Source organism: Mytilus trossulus, chromosome 8 (genome assembly GCF_036588685.1).
Source record: "Mytilus trossulus isolate FHL-02 chromosome 8, PNRI_Mtr1.1.1.hap1, whole genome shotgun sequence".
Taxonomy (NCBI): domain Eukaryota; kingdom Metazoa; phylum Mollusca; class Bivalvia; order Mytilida; family Mytilidae; genus Mytilus; species Mytilus trossulus.
In genome coordinates this window covers 16,876,204-16,896,004 of record NC_086380.1, presented here as the reverse complement: position 1 = coordinate 16,896,004, position 19,801 = coordinate 16,876,204, and the positions used below count along the sequence as shown (strand labels likewise).

Here is a 19,801-nt window from a genome sequence, read left to right as displayed (position 1 = left end):
TTACTTTTTGCAATTACGAAATAAGTTGCAAAATCGAATTTTCCTATATCATGTATATTAACATTAACTTGAGAAAAAAAAACACTTCTATATATTTTCATACTACCACTTTACCAGCACATTGAGCCGGTTTGATCGTTTAACTTATAAAAACCGAGTGAAGTGCTAAAAATTGAGATTAAAAATAACGTGCAGACCTCCAACTTATACTGAAGAAACTGAGGTCGTAAATTAACATACATCAACAACAACTGGACACCACAAGGTTTTCAATATGTATAAGCTTCCTAGAGTATAATTAAAGGAATCTTATAGATTTTGTATCATCATATCTGTATCCAGTACATGTTCAACTTTATTGTAATGGTTCTTTTGAAGTTTTGATTTGTAGTCTCTCAATCACCCAGAAACTGTTTAAATTATTGTGGTAAAGGTTATTAGGTTTACAGTATATACGTGATATCAATTATTTCTGAAGTGGAAAATGTAAGTGGAAGCATTAGATACGTTAAAGGTATTTTTTATGTAAGTCTTCATTTATAGTCATAATTCATTCTGTTTAAATACTATTTCATGTATCATTAATGGATAGATGTTTTCTTCGTTATGTAATAAAAAGGTCCAATATAAAAATGTCTTTCTATAAAATTATTGAGCAACTATCGTTCACTGCATCGTAACAATTTTTTTTTCAGTAATAACAACATCATGATTTCCTTGAATGAGGATCGCTGCTCACAAGGAAGCTATTAAACCAAGAGGTCCAAATGGTGAAGTTCAAATCATCCCTTCGTAAAATTTTACGGACGCCATCACGAGTTGGTTGACCGTTATGGAATATCCGTTTCACAGAGTGATAGCAAATAATTATGTCCCTTGTGTCGTAACAACAATCCCGTCCTCTATCATACACGAATGTGACCTAACGAATTAGACTTATTACCGGGTTTGTATTAACATGAACAACACGACGGGTGCCACATGTGGAGCAGGATTTACTCATCCTTCCGGAAACACCCGTGGTGACCTCCAGTTATTGGTGGGGTTCGTGTTGCTTAGTCTTTGTTTTTCTATGTTGTGTTTGTGAACTATTGTCATGATTGTTTTTCTGTTTGTCCTTTTCTATTTAAGCCATGGCTTTGTCATTTTATATTCCGATCTATCATCTGTTGCAAGAAAATTGGTACCGTTAGTTTTATTAAATGTCCCTCTGGTATCTCTCTTCCCTCCTTTACAATAATTCAATTATTAAACATGTAAAACGATGGTTGTGGGTTGATACTATTGATGATCGTTTGATAATATAAAGGATAATGCTAAATGGTTGATATTCTAATGTGGACTATCAGTTCCCCTCTTATAACTCCTTTACTGTTATGACCCGCACACTACGTTTGTGTGCTTTCCCGTGGCATTGTAAATAATTTGTCGACTTATGAGTTTGACTAGTCTATCCCTTTTGTTTTTCGTCTCTGTTGATAGATATCTTTTTACGATACTTGAATATATTTTCAAAGTCATTCCATTTACTTGTTATATAATATCATTTACCGGTAAATGTCTTCCATTTCAGCCATCCTTTGAGGGTTTTATATCTCAAAATCATATAGAACGGCGAAATTGTGTCCCCGGCGAATATGGGCGCCCCACCTTCAAAAATATAAAAATCTTTAAAAAAAAAATGATTGATTTCCTTTGAAGAAATTGATATCATAGTTTTTCTTTGTAATTTTCATTTCAATATTGATTTTTAAAAGGACGAATTTTGTAACTTTCAAATTATTTCCTTCATGTTCATTGTTGGTGGGGACTTGGTGTGTTGCTGATTCCTTTTTGCTGAATAGAATATGTCCGTATTAAAACCATGTACTTTCCGTTGTTGGGCTACGATTTTCTTGGTTTTTTTATTTCCGGTTTTATTTTTCCTAATCCAAAATAAATAATTACCAAGATTTAGGTTTATGCAATGAAATGCAATGGAAAAATATCACTTCATATGCAGCAATACTCATTCTCTTGTAAGTGTGTGTAGGCTGTTAGGAAGCATTTTCTTGCGATAGTAATGGTTCGTCAACACACTGACTAAAATGGTCTGACACTATATGAGTATGAAAAATATTTTCTCTAGAAACAAAACTATGCAACATAAAAAGTTTTTAAATCTTGCAGCATCAGTATATTGTGTGGGTAAGGGGATTTTTCCTTGCTGGTGGGTTGTACATTTTTAAAATATATAGCAGTGACACAACGCTATTGATCCTGTTCTTCAAGGGCACCACACAGCTTTCTACAGGAGCTCCGAAAAACGGAGGTATCAACCCAAACATACATGTACATATATATTGGTAATTTGACTGTCAGGGGCTTTCATGCATGTTTCAGAATTTAAGAACAGAAAATATATAAATGTCCAGGCCTTTTCTTGATGACTTACAATTATTTTTCTCGTTATTTGAACACTGGAGGATAGTTGTATCATTAGCAATCATACTGGTCCAACTATTATCAGGAAAGGACCGAAAAAAGAAACCAAAAGGAACTGAAAAGAGCATACATATATTAATGTTTTAACCAATGCCATGAATGCATGCATACTAAAAATTTTGATTTTGTTAACCATGTTAAAAATTCCTAGTATAAATCAAAATTATATTGTACATTTAATTTTATAGGGATATGTGGACACAAAAAACTACTCGGTTTTTACAGAGACATTATGTCACATTTAAATACATAGTATAATATATATATGTCTTAAGGTTTTTATTTATATTTTTTTTTTATTAATATAAGACAAAAAATTTATGTAAGATAAATTATCATTCATTCATGTCATTTCTTATAAGGATTTTAATATTATCATTAAAATATTTATTCATAATATATTACATGTATTATATACTTCAATAGTAATATCTTGTTAGATTGGGCAGTAAAGATAAATGAAAATCAAAACAAATACTATCATGACTTTAGAGCTCTAAATGTTTATCCTAATATTTAAAAAAAAAAAAAATTCGTTTATTTATTCTCAGATTTGCAGTGACATCACAACATGTAACTGACCAATCAATGATTAGCATTTTTGTTATGTAAACAATGTTGATAGGTGATGCGGATAAGATTCCTCTAGATTTTCCATCTATAGACTTATTGCAAATTAATTTAATTGATATATATCATAACCAGTTGAATATAGTAATTTTACTCTTTTAATACTGTTAAAGACACTATATACTATCTCCATTTTGATTTTGAACATACTATAACCTCTGGTTAAAAAATAATCGGCAATATAAATAATCAGTTATCCCCTTCAAATAGATGAAAAATCTAGAGGATTCCGGTTTCGTCACCTCCTGACAAATGTAAATGCCAGGATGTCCGGATCTGAGAATATGAATATGTCAGTATATTGCCCTGTTGCATTTGGTATGATAAAAAGAAAAATATACAAGTCAGCATCACCATTCATTCTCAGAGGTTACTACATTGTAAATGTCAAATGCACATCAAGATTGAAATTTGAATAAATCTATAAATTGGAGTGACCAAAATCCGCCAGATAAGGAATTTGAAAAGGGCAGATAATGCAGTCCATCTTGTTAAATTTTCAAACAAAAACATCTTATAAACCCATGAAAGAAATGTTTTATCTTTTTCTTAAAAATTTGTATAAATAGTCCAAACCTGTTGTATATAAGATTCCTTACCTGTTGTATACAAGATAGACATCCAACTCTACCTGTAATTTTGCACATGTATGTTAGTTTAAAAAAGTAGTCTTTTCACAATAAATTTCAACCTAATAAGAATCTTTTGTGGAAAATATCTTATAGTTTATAGACTTAAAGATTTGCTATTTTCTAGTCCCCATGTCCCCATTGATTACCAAAAATTGCAATTTACTAGTCCCCATTGATTACCAAAAAAAAAACAATGTCCTTTTTGGTTCTTTTTTCTGTAAACATGGTAAATCATCGCTCTTCTCTGTAAGTTGTCGGACCCCAATCATCATGATCATACCACATCTCCTTATACACAATATATATTTTATCCTATTTCAGGTAAACTTACCTTCCATTGTCATTTTGATATAGGCAGCACTCAATAAGATGGCTGCCCCCATAGAATATTGGAAAGGATTACTGTTCATACTAAAGATACAGACAACAGAAAGTTGATTAGTTTGAATTCACTGGTAGTTATTGATTTTTTTTGTAACAAATGCAAGCTAAAGGTCCATAGAAAACTGATAAATATAAAAAAGAAGATGTGGTATGATTGCCAATGAGACAACTATCCACAAAAGACCAAAATGAAACAGACATTAACAACTTTAGGTCACTGTACAGCCTTCAACAATGAGCAAGCCCATACCGCATAGTCAGCTATAAAAGGCCCCCTGTTCATTATGATTTCACTGTATATTAAGTCGTGCACAGTTCCTTGTAAGATCTGAAGAGGTGATTTGTGGCATTGAAAATTATATATTTTCCTTTTCTGGCTTCAGAAAACCAAGAATATTATACAAATATAGCCTTTGTATGAGGTCGATACAAGGATATATTGACCTTAAAGAAGTATATTGACTGAGGACGAAGTCCGAGGTCGATATACTTCTTTGGGTCGATATATTCTGTGTTGACCTCATACAACATGTACAAAGGCTATATTTGTTATATTATTAATTTCCGAACATGTTTGTATCAAAATCGTCATTTAGGTTTATTGGAACTTTATAGATATTACATTATCTCCTTGACAATAACAACATATTAGTTGTTATTTCATTTACTTTTTTTTTTGGACATCTTATGTATTTGCAGATTTTTTTTCGTCAAATAATCGATCAAAGATATCCATGATATCATTTGTTTGAAAACGTTAAACAATATCCTGAAAATCATTACATGACGTCACAAAGTATATCGGTTTTTAGATATTCTAAAAATAACCGTGCGACATGCTTTTTGCAGGTCAATATGCTTTTTGCTATCCCCCGTTTTCTCTCTACCTTCGAAAATATAGTTTAACATGTGACTATCCCTAAACGAATCAAATTTGTTAAAATATACGAATTAATAATATATGTTTATATCATGTATATCATTAAAATCAATTAGGAAAAAAAAAATCATGTGGCAGGACCACAAGGGCAAAGGGTAGAACAGAAATGGCAGAGGGGAGCCGTATGCTTCTGTTATGAGCTAGCTTGAAAACTCCATTTCTTTACATTTATATTATGGTTGATGACATCTCCTGTTACATTTTGTACTCATGCTTCATATAACAATAAAAATTGAGTGCAATGATCTACATAATATGACCAATATTGTTACAGAAATTGAGGTTAAACACCACCAAACAAACAAAAACAAACAATAAAAACAAACATTACTAGAACATGGATGGCTTTCAAATTTTGAATGATTTGAACAACACACATGCAAACAAGAACAATGGGTGAACTCAACCTCAGCTACTCCCAGAAAGGTCACTAGGATTTGAGATATACATTCGTGTAACGGTGTTGCAATTGGTTACTTGTAGCTACATTCAATAAAAGGTTCTGAATTGGCTGTTTCAGAATCTAATGCATTCTGGGTAATAATTCCAAAAGCGTACAGCAAAACGTTATGATTGGTTTAAAACGTGATAAACAATAGAAGTTCAACCTATGATATAATGTTATTTTCATTTTGGTGTATGAACAATGAGATTACCCATAGTCCTCTAGATTCCGAAAAGGCGTATTAACCAGCATGTATGATTGAATTTTGTAGGTTATGAGATTTATTAAGAATGGATGAAGTAATCAGTGTTTCTGTTCCTGGATATAAAGATCAAGTATTTCACTCACTGCATCAGTTACAACAAAGGGGAGTTAACTGTGATGTAACTCTCCAAGCATGTGATGGCATTGCAAATCTTCACAGTATCATCTTGGAGGCTAACAGTGAATCACATTCCAACCCTCATGGATTCAACAAAACAGATAGGCATCAAATTGACTGTACAAATTACAGCATTCAAGTAGTTGAAGCAGTGGTCATATGTTTATATACTGGTGAAATAATTATAGAGGAAAAAAATATCTCAGATCTGATTGAAGTGTGTGAAGATTTAGATCTTAATCAAATATGTCAAACTTTAAAACAGCACCATAAAACTTTACCGAAACCTGTAGAATCATATCCACAATTTGACAACAGACAGAATGAGTCATCACGGTTCATTGACAATGATGAGGACGAGAACGGTGATGATGGTGATAGTGATAATGGCGCTGATGGTGACAGTGATAATGGCGCTGATGATGAGGATGAGGGTGATGATGCTGATGAACAAAGGTTTAAAATGTCTGCAACACGTTCAGACCCAGATGATGTATTGGGTAAAGAAATAGTGAATGAAGGAGAACATTTGTATCTTAAAATTACCAACACACCAATTACATGTAAATCTGAAAATGATAGTGATCATGAAAACCAAAACAGAAATGATATTTCTGATGATGAAGATAGCATTGATACTAAACCTTGTGAGAAAGAACTTTCTGATAATAACAATTTGAAGCAGGCTGTTACAGAGGATATAACCATTCAAAAAGATTCTGGCATTCATGAATCTGTGAATGTCTCTAACTCCTTGAACAAACAAGGAAATAATAGTAATACTTCTTCTTTTGTGAAAATTAGAAAAAGGACTAAAAAAGAATATGTTGATACTAAAGAGTCTGAAAAGTCAGCCACAGAAGTTTCAATTAATCAGGGGAAAACAAAATATTCTAGTAGAGTGTCTTCTTTAAAAAGTACACAAAAGAATGTTAGTAGAAGAGGAACCAAACGCTCTTATAAATCAAATATAAAAAGTGAAGGAACAGTTTCTTCAAATAAAAGGTTAAAGCAAACAAAGAGCTTAAAGAAACAAAAACCTGCAAATAAAACAAAAAAAGCCGAAAAAATAAATCGTAAAGTTTTAAAAAAGAAAGAAAAGGAAACATCAGACGATGAAGATGGTGAGGAAAAGGATGAAGATTTTGGTCTGGACTCTGATCTGACAAGTACTAAAAAGGAGTGGAAATGTGTTCAGTGTAATTTAGTTTTCCCATCATATGCAAAACGTGGAGATCATTTGAGAGAAGTTCATAAGCCTTACCCTTGTGAACTGTGTGAATGGATTGGGATACAACCCCACCTATATGCCTCACATATGTATGGACAACACAAAGTGGTCATTTTTCCAAAGAAATATCCATTGGTTGTATGTGACGTTGAGGTAACAATTAATTTATTTTCTTTATCTGTATACTTTTACACACTGTCCAACTTCATGTAAACAGATCATTTATTCTTAGTTAACATTGTTGATTAGTATTCAACATACTTAAACACTTATGTACACTAAACATCAAATACTTTGCTCAAAACTGCACATGTATAGCAATAGAAATGCATAAATTTAATTTAACTCGTGTATAAATTTTCCATTGGTTGAAAATCAGTAAGTCACAAATGCCACAGGACAAGCGGAACAAGAAAAACATATATAACAGTCTATAATTTGAACTTGGAATTATTTTTAACTATGGAATTTGCTTGATTTCTTGTTATTGAAATATTTAATAAATTCCATGTTTATTTTGTACTGAAATGTTCTGTGCTGCGCACAACACTTTCTATTTCAAAGAAAATAGTATATTTTCGATAGAATGTACTGTGCCGCACACAACACTATCTAACCAAAATACTTTGTATGGAAAGTGTTATTAACCGCTTAAAAGATCATAATACAAATTAAACATGGAATTTATTAAAAAAAAATCAACACAAGAAATTATGCAAATTCCATGATTAAAAATAATTCCAAGTTCAAATAATAGCCTGTTACATATACATTTGTACATGTACCTGCAAGGAGTTGCCAAAAATATTTCTTAACTCCTATCAACTTTGATATCCAGCAGCATTATAAACCTTTAAAATGATAAAGCTGCATAAACACTTTATGTACTACATGTATACAAAATGTATGCTATGTATACATATATTAATAATTTTCAATAAAGATGATAAAAAAATGTAAATATAAACTAAAGATTTTCCAAAATGTTGTGTTTTAATTAGTGTTTAGCATTGAACAGGATTATTAATTACTATTGTTACAGAATATTGTAATAATTCTGACTGGTATTTTTTACAGGGATGTTCACACAAATGTTTAAATATAAATTTATACAACCATAAAAAATGTCATCGCTATAAAACTGACAAGTTAGTATGCCATGTTTGTGGAATGGAGTTTACATCAGAAGGAGGCTTGAGAGCTCACTCATCTCACCATAAAGAAGAGGAAATGAAGTTTAAATGTAAAGAATGTGGTAAAGTGTTTGGATGGAAACATGAACTTACGGCAAGTAATTATATGTCAAATGGAAAATGAGTTTTAAAGATAACTTTAGATTGGCACTAATTGATTAAGAGTTACTTCCCTCTTTTCCTCATGTTGGAGGTCTTATAAGTGCACATCTGACAGTAACATTAATTTGTAAGACTGACTGTTAGACTTCAAAAATAATTGTTATTTGAAGATCTTTGAACAGTTTTGATTTCTTTTAGCCTTGCTTGATTCATCACTCTATTTAGTAAGGATCTTTCATCCAACAGGTTTGGACCAACGGGTTCAATTTGGTTAATTTGATAGCAAATTAAACCATTTATCCTCTTAAAGTGTCAGAACAGGGAAATAACTCAAATGCTAATTATGTCATATTAAAACTATTTATTTCCCCATCCAGGTCATTTAAGTCTATGACATCTAGGGAAAAGTACAAAGGCATAATGATACACACCAAACAGTTGCCAAAAACTGTTTGGTGTTAATAGTGCTATAAGACAATAACTGTGTGTTAACATTTTTCAGGAACTTTTATGATACTGAGTTGCTTGTTTTTTTGCAGTTTTAAATATGACTGTTTATTTCATAAATGTGTAGAAATGGCATTGTAGGAAAAGATAGTAAAAAAATAAGCTTTAATGGTTAATTCATGTTAAAAATTTTAAAAATAAAAAGATTTACAAATAAATATTCAATGACTAATTTTCTTTTTCTCTCCACAGAAACATCTGAATGCTGAACATAAAAGTTATAGACTTTGTCATAAATGTCCATTCAAGTCCAAAGTTCAGATGACATTGTCCATTCATCTACATAATGTACATGGAGAAGCTATCCCTTCTAATATGAAAAAGTTAGTATAGTGTGCTTACATATTATGTTACATGGACTTCTTTTATTCAGTAGATCTACTGACACATTAAACTATAAAATATGTAGGCAAGATCTTATCTTAAAAAAAATAGAAAATACTTTTTTTATTTAGTTTTCAAGAGAAAATGACCTTAGACATGTTAGAAAAGACTAAAATTTGTCAAGTAATCATAATTATGAGAACCAAATTCCTGCTGATAATGTTCAAATTTCCAGTTGTGACGTTTCAGCTCTGTCACATCTCTGACTGTGTTATTCAATATACAAAAGATGCTCTAAGTAACGGCTTTACATTTACATATTATGAATATCAAATTAAATGTCATGCTATTTTATTATCTGACAGCTTACATTCTGTGTTCCAATATCAATAATGCCTTGTATTCCGTGATATATAAACCATTCACTTTGTCAACCAATATTTTAGGAAGTTTATGGCCAGATTTTTAATTATACCTGTTTCTTTTTCAGATACCAGTGTGATTTGTGTGACTTCTACTGTTTCTATCCTAGTTATTTAAAAAATCATAAACAAGAAAATCATTCAGGTAAAATATAATGTAAAAGTTAGTTTTTAAAATCTTTTTAGCAAATATTGGTTATCGTACAGCATTCAAGAATGAGCATGACCAATACTACATAGCAAGCAATATTTATTATTTGCCCACTTCAACTCAGGTTTTCATGTGCAGTATTTTAAAGGGCCATTAAAATGGCTAGTCTAAAACCATTCAAACATAAAAACCATCGGTCTAATCTTTATAAAAAACGAAGAAAATTGAAACACTTATGAACGACATCCACAAAAGACAACCACTGAACAATAGGCTCCTGACTTAGGACAGGTTGAACCAATTCAGTGGTTTAAACGTTTAAACAAACGCCTCACCTGAATTGATAGTCTAACACCACAACATAGAGACACACTATAAAACATCAATTAAAATGGCTCAACTCAATCAAAAGACTTATTAAAAAAAAACAAGTAAAGACACACTGAAATTTGATCTATGACACAGGAAAATACAAAGTTAATAAAACAATGTGGTAGGGGTGAGGTGGAGATGTTTTAAAAACAATACAAGATAACTATATATATGTGAAAATATGCTGCTAGGTAAAAGAAAAAAACACATGTATATTAAAATACACAGTGAATATGCATTCAATTACCTTGATTTTGCACAATCTAGTTTGCTATACATCTGTCAAAATATTTCAGAAAATGCTTTAAAAAGGTGAATTACAGGTTATACTGTTTTGTGTTTATTTGTAGAAGATCTGAACTTCAAGTGCAGTGATTGTCCAAAGAAATTTAAAACAAATAAGTCATTATATAGTCATAGAATTGCCTCTCACAGCAGTAAGTACATGTACTATACAATGTCTATTCATTATTTTTTGGATACCACATTTTGTGGATATTTTAGGTACAGACGAATAACAATTTTCAAAATCTAAAAGTATAAATATTTTATAGGCATGTGTGCAAAATGTAACAAAAACTGCAAAATCATGTATTCAAAATAATTCAATGCCATATTTCTAAATTCCATGAAATTTGATACCTATATATATAAAGAAATGCATAGTATGCAAAAATACAGCTAAAAATCTGGCTCGAAATGTCAAGTACAACATGAAAATAAAACAGGAAAGGAAAAGAAAGTGAATAAGATATCAAGCTAACCAGATGTTTCTAGAAATAATTTTGATATTATGAATTTAATTGTTTCTTGTTTTAAAACATTCAGAAAGTATTGCCTGCCCTTCAAGCGTGTCAAAAAAAGAGTTCTTTCTGTGTTTCTCTTAAATTTATTAACTAAGATGGACCATTAAGAGGTACACATGTACTATCAAAACAGAATCCACTGATATCTACCTAAAAGCATAAAAAAACTAATTTTTAAAATACAACAAAATACAACAATTTCAAAGAAATTACAGCTTTTGATATTACAAATACTAGAACACACCCGCGAAATCGCGGGCATTCAGAGTGTAGTTTAAAGTATGTAAAGTGTTGTTGGAAATTTTTTGTAAAATATTGATTGACTGGAGAATTTCAGCAAAAGTATTATTAGTCATAGGTTATTGGGGACAGGAAAATGCTTTTTTTTTTTTATCCCTCCTCCTTCATTTCCAATATTCCCATTTTTTGGTTTTCTATCAACTTCAATATGAACATACATTTAGTATGTTATGAACATTCAAGTAAGGAGCCTGTAATTCAGTGGTTGTTGTTTGTTTATGTGTTACATATATGTTTTTCGTTCACTTTTTTGTACATAAATAAGGCCGCTAGTTTTCTGGTTTGAATTGTTTTACATTGTCAGTTCAGGGCCTTTTAAAGCTGAGTAAGTGGTATGGGCTCAGCTCGCTGTTGAAGGCCGTACAGTAACCTATAATTGTTAATATCTGTGTCATATTGGTCTCCTCTGGAGAGTTGTCTCAACATGGCAATCATACCACATCTTCTTTTTTTTGTAATCAATGAATTTTGTAAAAGATTTAATGACTGGAGAATTTCAGAAAAGGTATCAAAAGTTCACATGAATATTTTTAGCGATTATCTGTAGATTATGAACATTCATTGCTATATAAGCATAGTGTATTTACTTTCAATTCTAAGTTTACTAATCGATCCATAGAGGTCATTGACATAGTATACAGACCCTCTCTATTTAATAAACTCTGTGACTGCCGTGAATAGTAAACTTGAAAATGATAGCAGATATAATTCTGAAAATACACTTTATTCTTTGTACATATGTATGTTCAAAGTATACAGAAAAACGCAAACCGGAAGTCTAATTTGACTTAATATTTCGTCCAATGACAGGACAATATCCGGATGTCTTTTTTCTCGTTTTTCTCCAAAAATAACGCAATCTGAATAATCATATGAATGGATGACAAATGGCACTATGGACTGTACTTATAGGAGGCGTGTTGGTCAATTAATTGTGGAAAGAAGAGAAGTGACACCCAAAATGAGGTCTTCTCGTTTAATAGTATAGATTCAAACATTGCTATGATAAAAGTATATGAACTGAAGTAGTGTTCACCATTTAATCATCAAGGATAACAGACATTTTAATTTACATTTTAGATGAGGTATTTCGATGTGACAAGTGTAGTTACACAACAAGGTCAAGAAGAACACTTAGAACACATGAACAGTGTACACATTCTGTAAGTATTTTACCTGATATTCCTATTTGCATGGGTCACATAATAAACAAACTTACCGAAAGGAGTAGGGGCCAATTTTGGTCTCAAATTTCAGGTTCATCTTACACATTTTCAACACTTTTTAAACACTGAAGTGTCTATTTCAATTGATTAAATTAGTTTCTGTGAAAGATTTTAACTGAGTTAGTCATTAAAAATGCTCCGATTCATCAAATACAACTTACATTTCAATATTATGAATGAACACAAATGCGGCCACTTTTATTTGAAACGGAAACTGTCTTAAATTTAACTAAAATGCTAAAATTGTGAAGATTTCAGTAATTTAGCATGACTTAATGATGCAAGTATATATATGTGCATATGATTGTCAAAAACAGCACATATTTATTTGTAGCAGAAGCATTCTACGTTCCAGTAAATAGATAAAAGATTACATTTTCAAGATTTTGTAAAAGTGCTATATTTTGGGGGCAAAAAGGGGTCTTACTGAACCTACTAGTTTCTTAAAAGACTATGCAACATTGGTCAGACGAAATTCAATGATTTTTTCTGATCAACAAAAGATCAGGTAGACTCAAACATATAGGAGAAACATCTGTTTCCAATGTATACTTTATGTAGAGCATGCACTGCTGTAAGCAACCCAAATTTTCACAAAATATATCAGTTCTTGACAGTAGTAATTGAGATTATTAACCCAAAAAAATATATAAGTAGATACAATTATTAATTTTAACCAAAATGATAGTGGTGACCAAAATAACTATTAAAACTTAGTTTATTTGGCTTTAACGTAAGGGATAGTTTATTTTTAGTCTACCCGACATTTGATCCCAGTGAGTAGGGAACAGTAGACTGGATGTTTCAGATGGTTTGACATTTTTCAGGGAATTTTGTAAATATCAAATATGAAAATTGGGTGATATTATTTAACTACAAAGAGATTATGGGTATGTGTAAATGAAACTTTCACCTGATGAAACAGAATACCAAAAGATATCTACAATCAGTTTTTTCATGACTAAATTTGAACGATTCAATTGTTAAGTTATACTATTTTTATATTTATATTTTTTCAGGAGGCTCGTCCATTCTCATGTCATATTTGTGAATACAGCTGCAAGTTGAAGGGAAATTTAAACAGCCATATGAAAAATATTCATAAATTAGAAATAATTTCAACTCATAAACTACGTGAAAAAATGATAAAGACAGGAAAAGGTTATAATGAATACATGAGTGCTAGAAGGAATTTCATAGATTCAGAAAAGAGTTCTTCAGATCTATCTGTGCAGACTAGACCAATAAGTGAAAAAACAATTACAACTGAGAAAAGTTATAATGAATATAGTGGGGAGAGAATGAATTATATAGATTCAGAAAGAATGCCATCCAATTTAACATTACAGAATAGACCAATCGGTGAGAGTTACAATGAACACATACCTGTACATGTATCTGAAGAAAGACATGTACAAATGGGAGATAATTTAGAAAAATATCAAGAGTTATTGAACTTTGTTGGGAATTGTAACATACCATTATCATACTCGTAAACGAGTGCCGCTTAATTGCAGACATATTTTATTGATGAAATTAGAGTAAGAAGGGAAAAGGGGAATATGTCAAAACATATTTTAAGAAAGTCAAACCATGTGTGTCGAGTATTTTTTGATTGATCATTATGTGTTTTTATTAGGATTTCTTATTAGATCAAAGCACATGACAGAACTGATCAAATCCTATTTATAATCACACAGTCACTTTGTTCATTGACAAATTATAAATGGTGAATTTCAAGTCAAATGATAATTATACCAAATACAAAAACAAGGTCAAACTTACCAATTATAATTTAAAAAGAAAACCCTGATCACACACATTTGTTTAACTTATTTTAGCCATCAAACATGCAAAAGGTTGATGTTTAAGTAATTCTTATTATCGCTATTTTGTGCATTTTTCGTTTGATCTTTTTTTGTGATAATTTTCATATCATGCTGCTCGCTTGAGATGGAATAATTATCACTAGAAACTAAGGAGGCCACGTGGCGTTGCTAACGAAATTGACATGAACATGATGAAATTGACAACGTCGTCATAGGTAAAATAGCGATAAATAGATTATCATTGGTCATCTCAACTCGCTTGCTTTTCTCACTTTCGCTGTACCAGCTCAAGCGAGAAAAATCAATCTCGTTGAGATGATCAACGATAATCTATAATTATAGATTTGAAAATTTTAGTGCCATTTATTTTTTTAAACTTTTTGTTTTGGTTTGTATTGTTAAGATAACTTAAATCTTTATTAATGTGCTAACCCTTTTTTTTTAATAAAGTTTGTCTTTATTAACAATGCATGATGTCATTTTTTCGTGTTTTATACAATATTTTGACTACAAATACACATTTAGTTTTTAATATGTATCTATTTTTCTCATAATACCAAACTACCATATGCAGATACAATGTAATTTATATTGATTTGAAAGACAGAATTTATTATTTTGTCTTCCAAAGCATTTTATTCCTTTTTGTGCCAAGAACAAATTTTTATTTATTTTTTAACCATTAAAAAAGTTTTTTAATTTAATTCATAATGCTGTTTTTCCAAAAACAAAATCTGAATTTTATTTTATTTTATTTTATGAATCAACTGAACTGAAAAAAAAGTTCCTTTGGCATTTGCTGTATTTTAGTATATGGTAAATTTTTATTGTGCTGCAACCTAATGAAAATTTAAAATAATGAGGTACATGCTGTGAAGCTGCGGACCGTAGCTCTTAGGTCCTTATGCTATTTCTTGACTATTTGCGGACCATAGAGCTACAGATTTTTCCTATTTCAAAACGTTCGGAATTGTGACCCAGGTTCAGGTCGCACTTATTTCCCCAAAAATTGTTGTTTATAATCAATGCAAAGCTTGACATTACAATATATATAGTTTGTTTCATCAGATATTTTTCTAGGATCTGACATACCTATTTTTGTTTGAATATTATTATCAAACTATTTCCGTTTGTATACATTCTCCAAAATATGTATTTATATGGTCTGCAAATAGTAAAAAAATAGCATAAGGACCTAAGAGCTACGGTTCCACAGCTACATGCTTTGTATTGTAATATTTTGATGCATTGCATTAATATATTATATAATACTTTGTTTCAAAAGAATTGTGACATGTGTAAACATGTGTATTTAGGAGATAGTATGTATGTGTAGTTTGAGGCTGGGTAGTTGTTTTATAATTCAGGGTGTATAATAACTTTGTAATTAAAACTTATTTGTTCTATGGTCATGTGATGGTAGAAAAAAAAAATACTGTAAAGTTTTTTTTATTTTCATCTTTAAAGTATGGGATATCTCTTAAATATTGTCATCAACTGATTAACATCTAATTGATGAACCACAACAAAGTACTCTAAGTTTTAAGTTAAATGGGAAAAAAGGAGTTTTTAAATTTTTACTACATTGTACTTCATTATTTCTAAACCAATAATTTTTAAATTTTAAATAAACAAATAAGTATATTGTATTTTTTTTTTAATAAGTTTACATTTTTTGTACAGTAATTTCTAATATGCACTACAAAACTATACAAGAAGCAATAAAGTATTTTAGAACATTTACGATTATATGATATTTTCAAAACTCTTGATATGTATGTTATATTCTAATATGAAAAACCCAGAATTTCAAACACAGGATTCAATGTAAATGTCTCTCATGTTTTATCCACTCATAAGGGTTCTTCTGTTTTTAACTATAGAGTCATAAAATATATGTCTTATGTATATGTACACATACATCACAAATTGTCATGAGCAATAAACTCATCCTAGATACCAGGCCTTGAAGGCATAAAACTTTGCTCAGTGCTCTGAATACAAAAATCGTGCTCGAAACATGAAATCCAGCAATTTGATTGGTTGATTTTCGAGTCTGAGTACAAAAATCATGCTTGAAAGTTTTATGACAGTGAGGCCTGGATTTAAATTTGGTATTGCACCAGACACCCGCTGTTTCATCAAAACAATCATCAGTGTCAGCCAGAACAAAAAAAAGTTAAAAAGTCCAAATAAAATATGAAGTTGAACAGCATTGAGGACCCAAAATTCCTAAAAGTTTTGACAAATACAGCTTAGGTAATCTATTCCTGAGGTAGAAAACCTTAGTATTTCAAAAATTAAAATTTCTATAAACAGTTAATGATTTATAATTATGATCACATCAATGATAATTCATGTCAACACAGAAGTGTTGACTACTGGGCTGGTGATAACCTCAGGGAATATAAAAACTCCACCAGAAGTGGCAACAAATTTTGAATATTTTAGAAGAAGAGTGTTATCATTAGAAGCAGGGACAAACAGGCTAGGCATATAATGTGATGTATTTAAATTAGCACTTACTAGATCTATACATTTATGAATTGCATTTTATATATGAATTTATGATACCTGCATGTTTTAGAACTATATTTATAAAACTTTGGATTGTTTTAGCCTAGTACTTACTTTTAATTAATGTCTAAAGATAGAAAACCATTAAGCATTTAACTGTTATTTATGCCTAAATATTTGTTACTAAAGAATTATTATTATTATTATTGTTTATACTTTAATGTTTTGCAGAAATCAGTATATAGAGGCAGTTGTGATATATTAAACATTTACAAACAAATTTGTAATTTATTTTATGGCCTTGAAAGTATGTAGTTTGCATTCAGTGTGGTTCGGTTACTTTTGTGTTGATATACATGATAACAGTTACTGTTTTTCATTTCAATAGGAACCCTTGTCCTTTAACAATAGTGAAATGATGAAAAAAACTCACAACTTTTTGGTCAAGCGTATGTATAAAAGGGGAAATGTTTTTGAATCAAGGAAAAAAAATCAGAGATCTAATTAAAACAGACAACACAAAAAATGCAGAATGCAGAATCAGGATTTTGAAAAAAAGTAAACAAACCAAATGACTATGTCAGTAGTGGGACTTTTTTTTTATTAAAATTTATGCATTAACCTTAAATGAAGCTCCATATAAAGGAGGCCTGGACCAATAGAACATCCTCCCTTAAATCTGCCATTAGAAAAACAACTCAAAACACAGAAAATTCAAGATTGAATAACCTAATAACCACCAATATAGGTGGAGAGGTGATTAGGATGTTCATAAAGAGTTAACAGTTTCTGCTCCACTAGGGAGACCTGCAATGTTATACATGATAAAATAAATTGATGAACCATGACCAGTGATCAGGAAATCCAAGTATCAAATGAATGAATGTCTCTTGTCTTATTCTTGGATAGCAGCAAGTTTGAAATCCAGTATTAGATTTAAACTCTCTAATATTATCTTTAATGTACCTGCTAAAAACACAGACATTGTAAAAAAGAAATAGCTAGTGGCGGATCCAGAATTTGGGGCCCACTGAATGCCTAATAGAGGGCCTGTTCCAGTCATGTTTCAGTGATAACCTATATGATAAATATTTTTTTAGAAATTAAAAATTCACCTCTGATAGCTGACAGTACACCACTGAAAAACTATAGTAAAATCCCTACAACCCCTTAGGAGAATACCAAGCTGGTGGTGTTAAGTTCATCAGTTCCTGCTTCAATGGTTGGACCTATTGTGTTATTTATTGCAAGTGAAAGTTCAGTGATCAGTAGCAATCTGTGATAAAAACGTTACTGGATTAATATTGTGGCAATGACAAGTGGATCTGTGATGCAGATAATATAGAACAGTCAACCAAATAGTAATGCCATCTAACAAAATTGTGAATTGATGAATTCAACCTTACCACTTTAAATTGAAAGCTGAAACCCTTCATTTATAAAAACTGATTACAGGAAACACAAACCATGGAATATTGTATCATCTTGTAGATAAATAGAGGTGTTGCTGGTATGTTACAGAACAGAAAAAAAAAATTGTTTACAATGGAAATTTTAAATCAACTTTTTGGGGGTATTTAATAGGTTAGTTCTCATCTAACACTCCTTGTCAATTAGTAGATTTATGTTAAAATGTATTTATCATTTAAAGCAGATAAAATTGCAATCTGATATATCCTTAAGTTTTATTTGAAGTTTCATAAGGATAGATGCAAGCAACATAATTGCCAAACATCAAGTCGATGTCCAGACTACCTCTGCGGGGCACCTGAAATTACCCCAGGTGTTTTTAGATCAAAATTTAGTTTTCTATGTTGTGTGATGTATGCTTTTGCATGTCAATTTGTCATGGCGTATTATTCATGTTCCACTGATGAAGGATTATCTCCCTTTGGTATCTTTTGTCTCTTCTTCTTTTGGTAAATAATATTTCATTGACATCCAATGATTATAACTGTTAGCACACGTTGACTGTTTACAAATTTGTTTTCCCAAATTTAAACAAAATGTAATTAAAGTGCAATGAAAATATCAAATGTGTGAATAAAACTATGTACAATCTTAATTGATGCTAACTAAAAAGAAAACAGAAAACAGCTGAAGTGAGCTGTTCCCTGAAGCTATCATTGGATGCCTCATGAGTGAAAAAAAGTGTCTATATAGCAGATAGTGATGTTTAATCTAAGTGCCTTTCAAAATTCATTTCCCCTCATTGTGATGGCATTTCAGAGTGTTCAGAATCAAATGTAAATCACACAATAGTAAAGACCGAGAGATTAATCTGAAATTTATATTATGACCACTTTGACTCATGGTTTTAAACACTTTATTAACATTATTGCTTTTAATTTTTTTTTTTGTATTCCTGTAAATGTTTACTACATTTTAAATAGGATTTTTAAACGACTGAAAAAAAAATTGCTGTCGTACATGGTATCACATTGTCGTCGTCATCGACCAAATACATTTGGTGTCCGGACAATAACTTAATACTATGTATAAGTATATAGAAATCTATAAAAATTTAAACACAAGGTTTATAACAACAAAAGGAAGGTTGTGATAGATTTTGGGGGTTATGGTCATAACAGTTTAGGAATTAGGGGCCAATAAAGGGGAAAAAAGGGTTTCCTGGTTAATGGACAATTACTTAGACAATTTAAAAGCAGTGTAAGGGAGGTAATCCAAACACATTCAAAGTACAATGTTGTGTATGTTTGGATTACCTCCCTTACACTGATTTTAAATTATGCATAGAGAAATCTACTATCTTGATGTGATTAGCTGTGAATTTATTTTTAGAAGTTATTATTAAAGGAATATTAATTTTATCCATGATTATGTATGTCATTTTCTATTTTGAGACTTTTGTGATATATTTAAATGGGTAAATATAGTTGCAAACTCCATTGGAAATTTGAATT

The 19,801-nt window shown here is 30.7% G+C and overlaps 1 protein-coding gene across 1 annotated transcript; it reads left to right on the top strand.

The window, feature by feature from the left end:
• The first annotated feature begins 1,904 nt into the window (after nt 1-1,904).
• Nucleotides 1,905-14,735, top strand: LOC134727400 (GDNF-inducible zinc finger protein 1-like). The gene is made up of 9 exons (XM_063591781.1): nt 1,905-2,018; nt 4,068-4,201; nt 5,787-7,281; nt 8,206-8,415; nt 9,123-9,253; nt 9,745-9,821; nt 10,550-10,636; nt 12,386-12,468; nt 13,551-14,735. Exons 3-9 carry the CDS (start codon nt 5,806-5,808, stop codon nt 14,025-14,027), a joined length of 2,541 nt encoding a protein of 846 aa, XP_063447851.1. The 5' UTR covers nt 1,905-2,018; nt 4,068-4,201; nt 5,787-5,805; the 3' UTR covers nt 14,028-14,735.
• The last annotated feature ends 5,066 nt before the right edge of the window (nt 14,736-19,801 follow it).

Excerpts from the sequence above, each read along its gene's own strand:
- LOC134727400 (XM_063591781.1), top strand. The coding sequence starts at position 5,806 with ATGGATGAAGTAATCAGTGTTTCTGTTCCTGGATATAAAGATCAAGTA. Across the intron at positions 10,637-12,385 it reads TAGAATTGCCTCTCACAGCA|ATGAGGTATTTCGATGTGAC; the intron begins GTAAGTACATGT and ends TTTACATTTTAG. Across the intron at positions 12,469-13,550 it reads ATGAACAGTGTACACATTCT|GAGGCTCGTCCATTCTCATG; the intron begins GTAAGTATTTTA and ends ATATTTTTTCAG.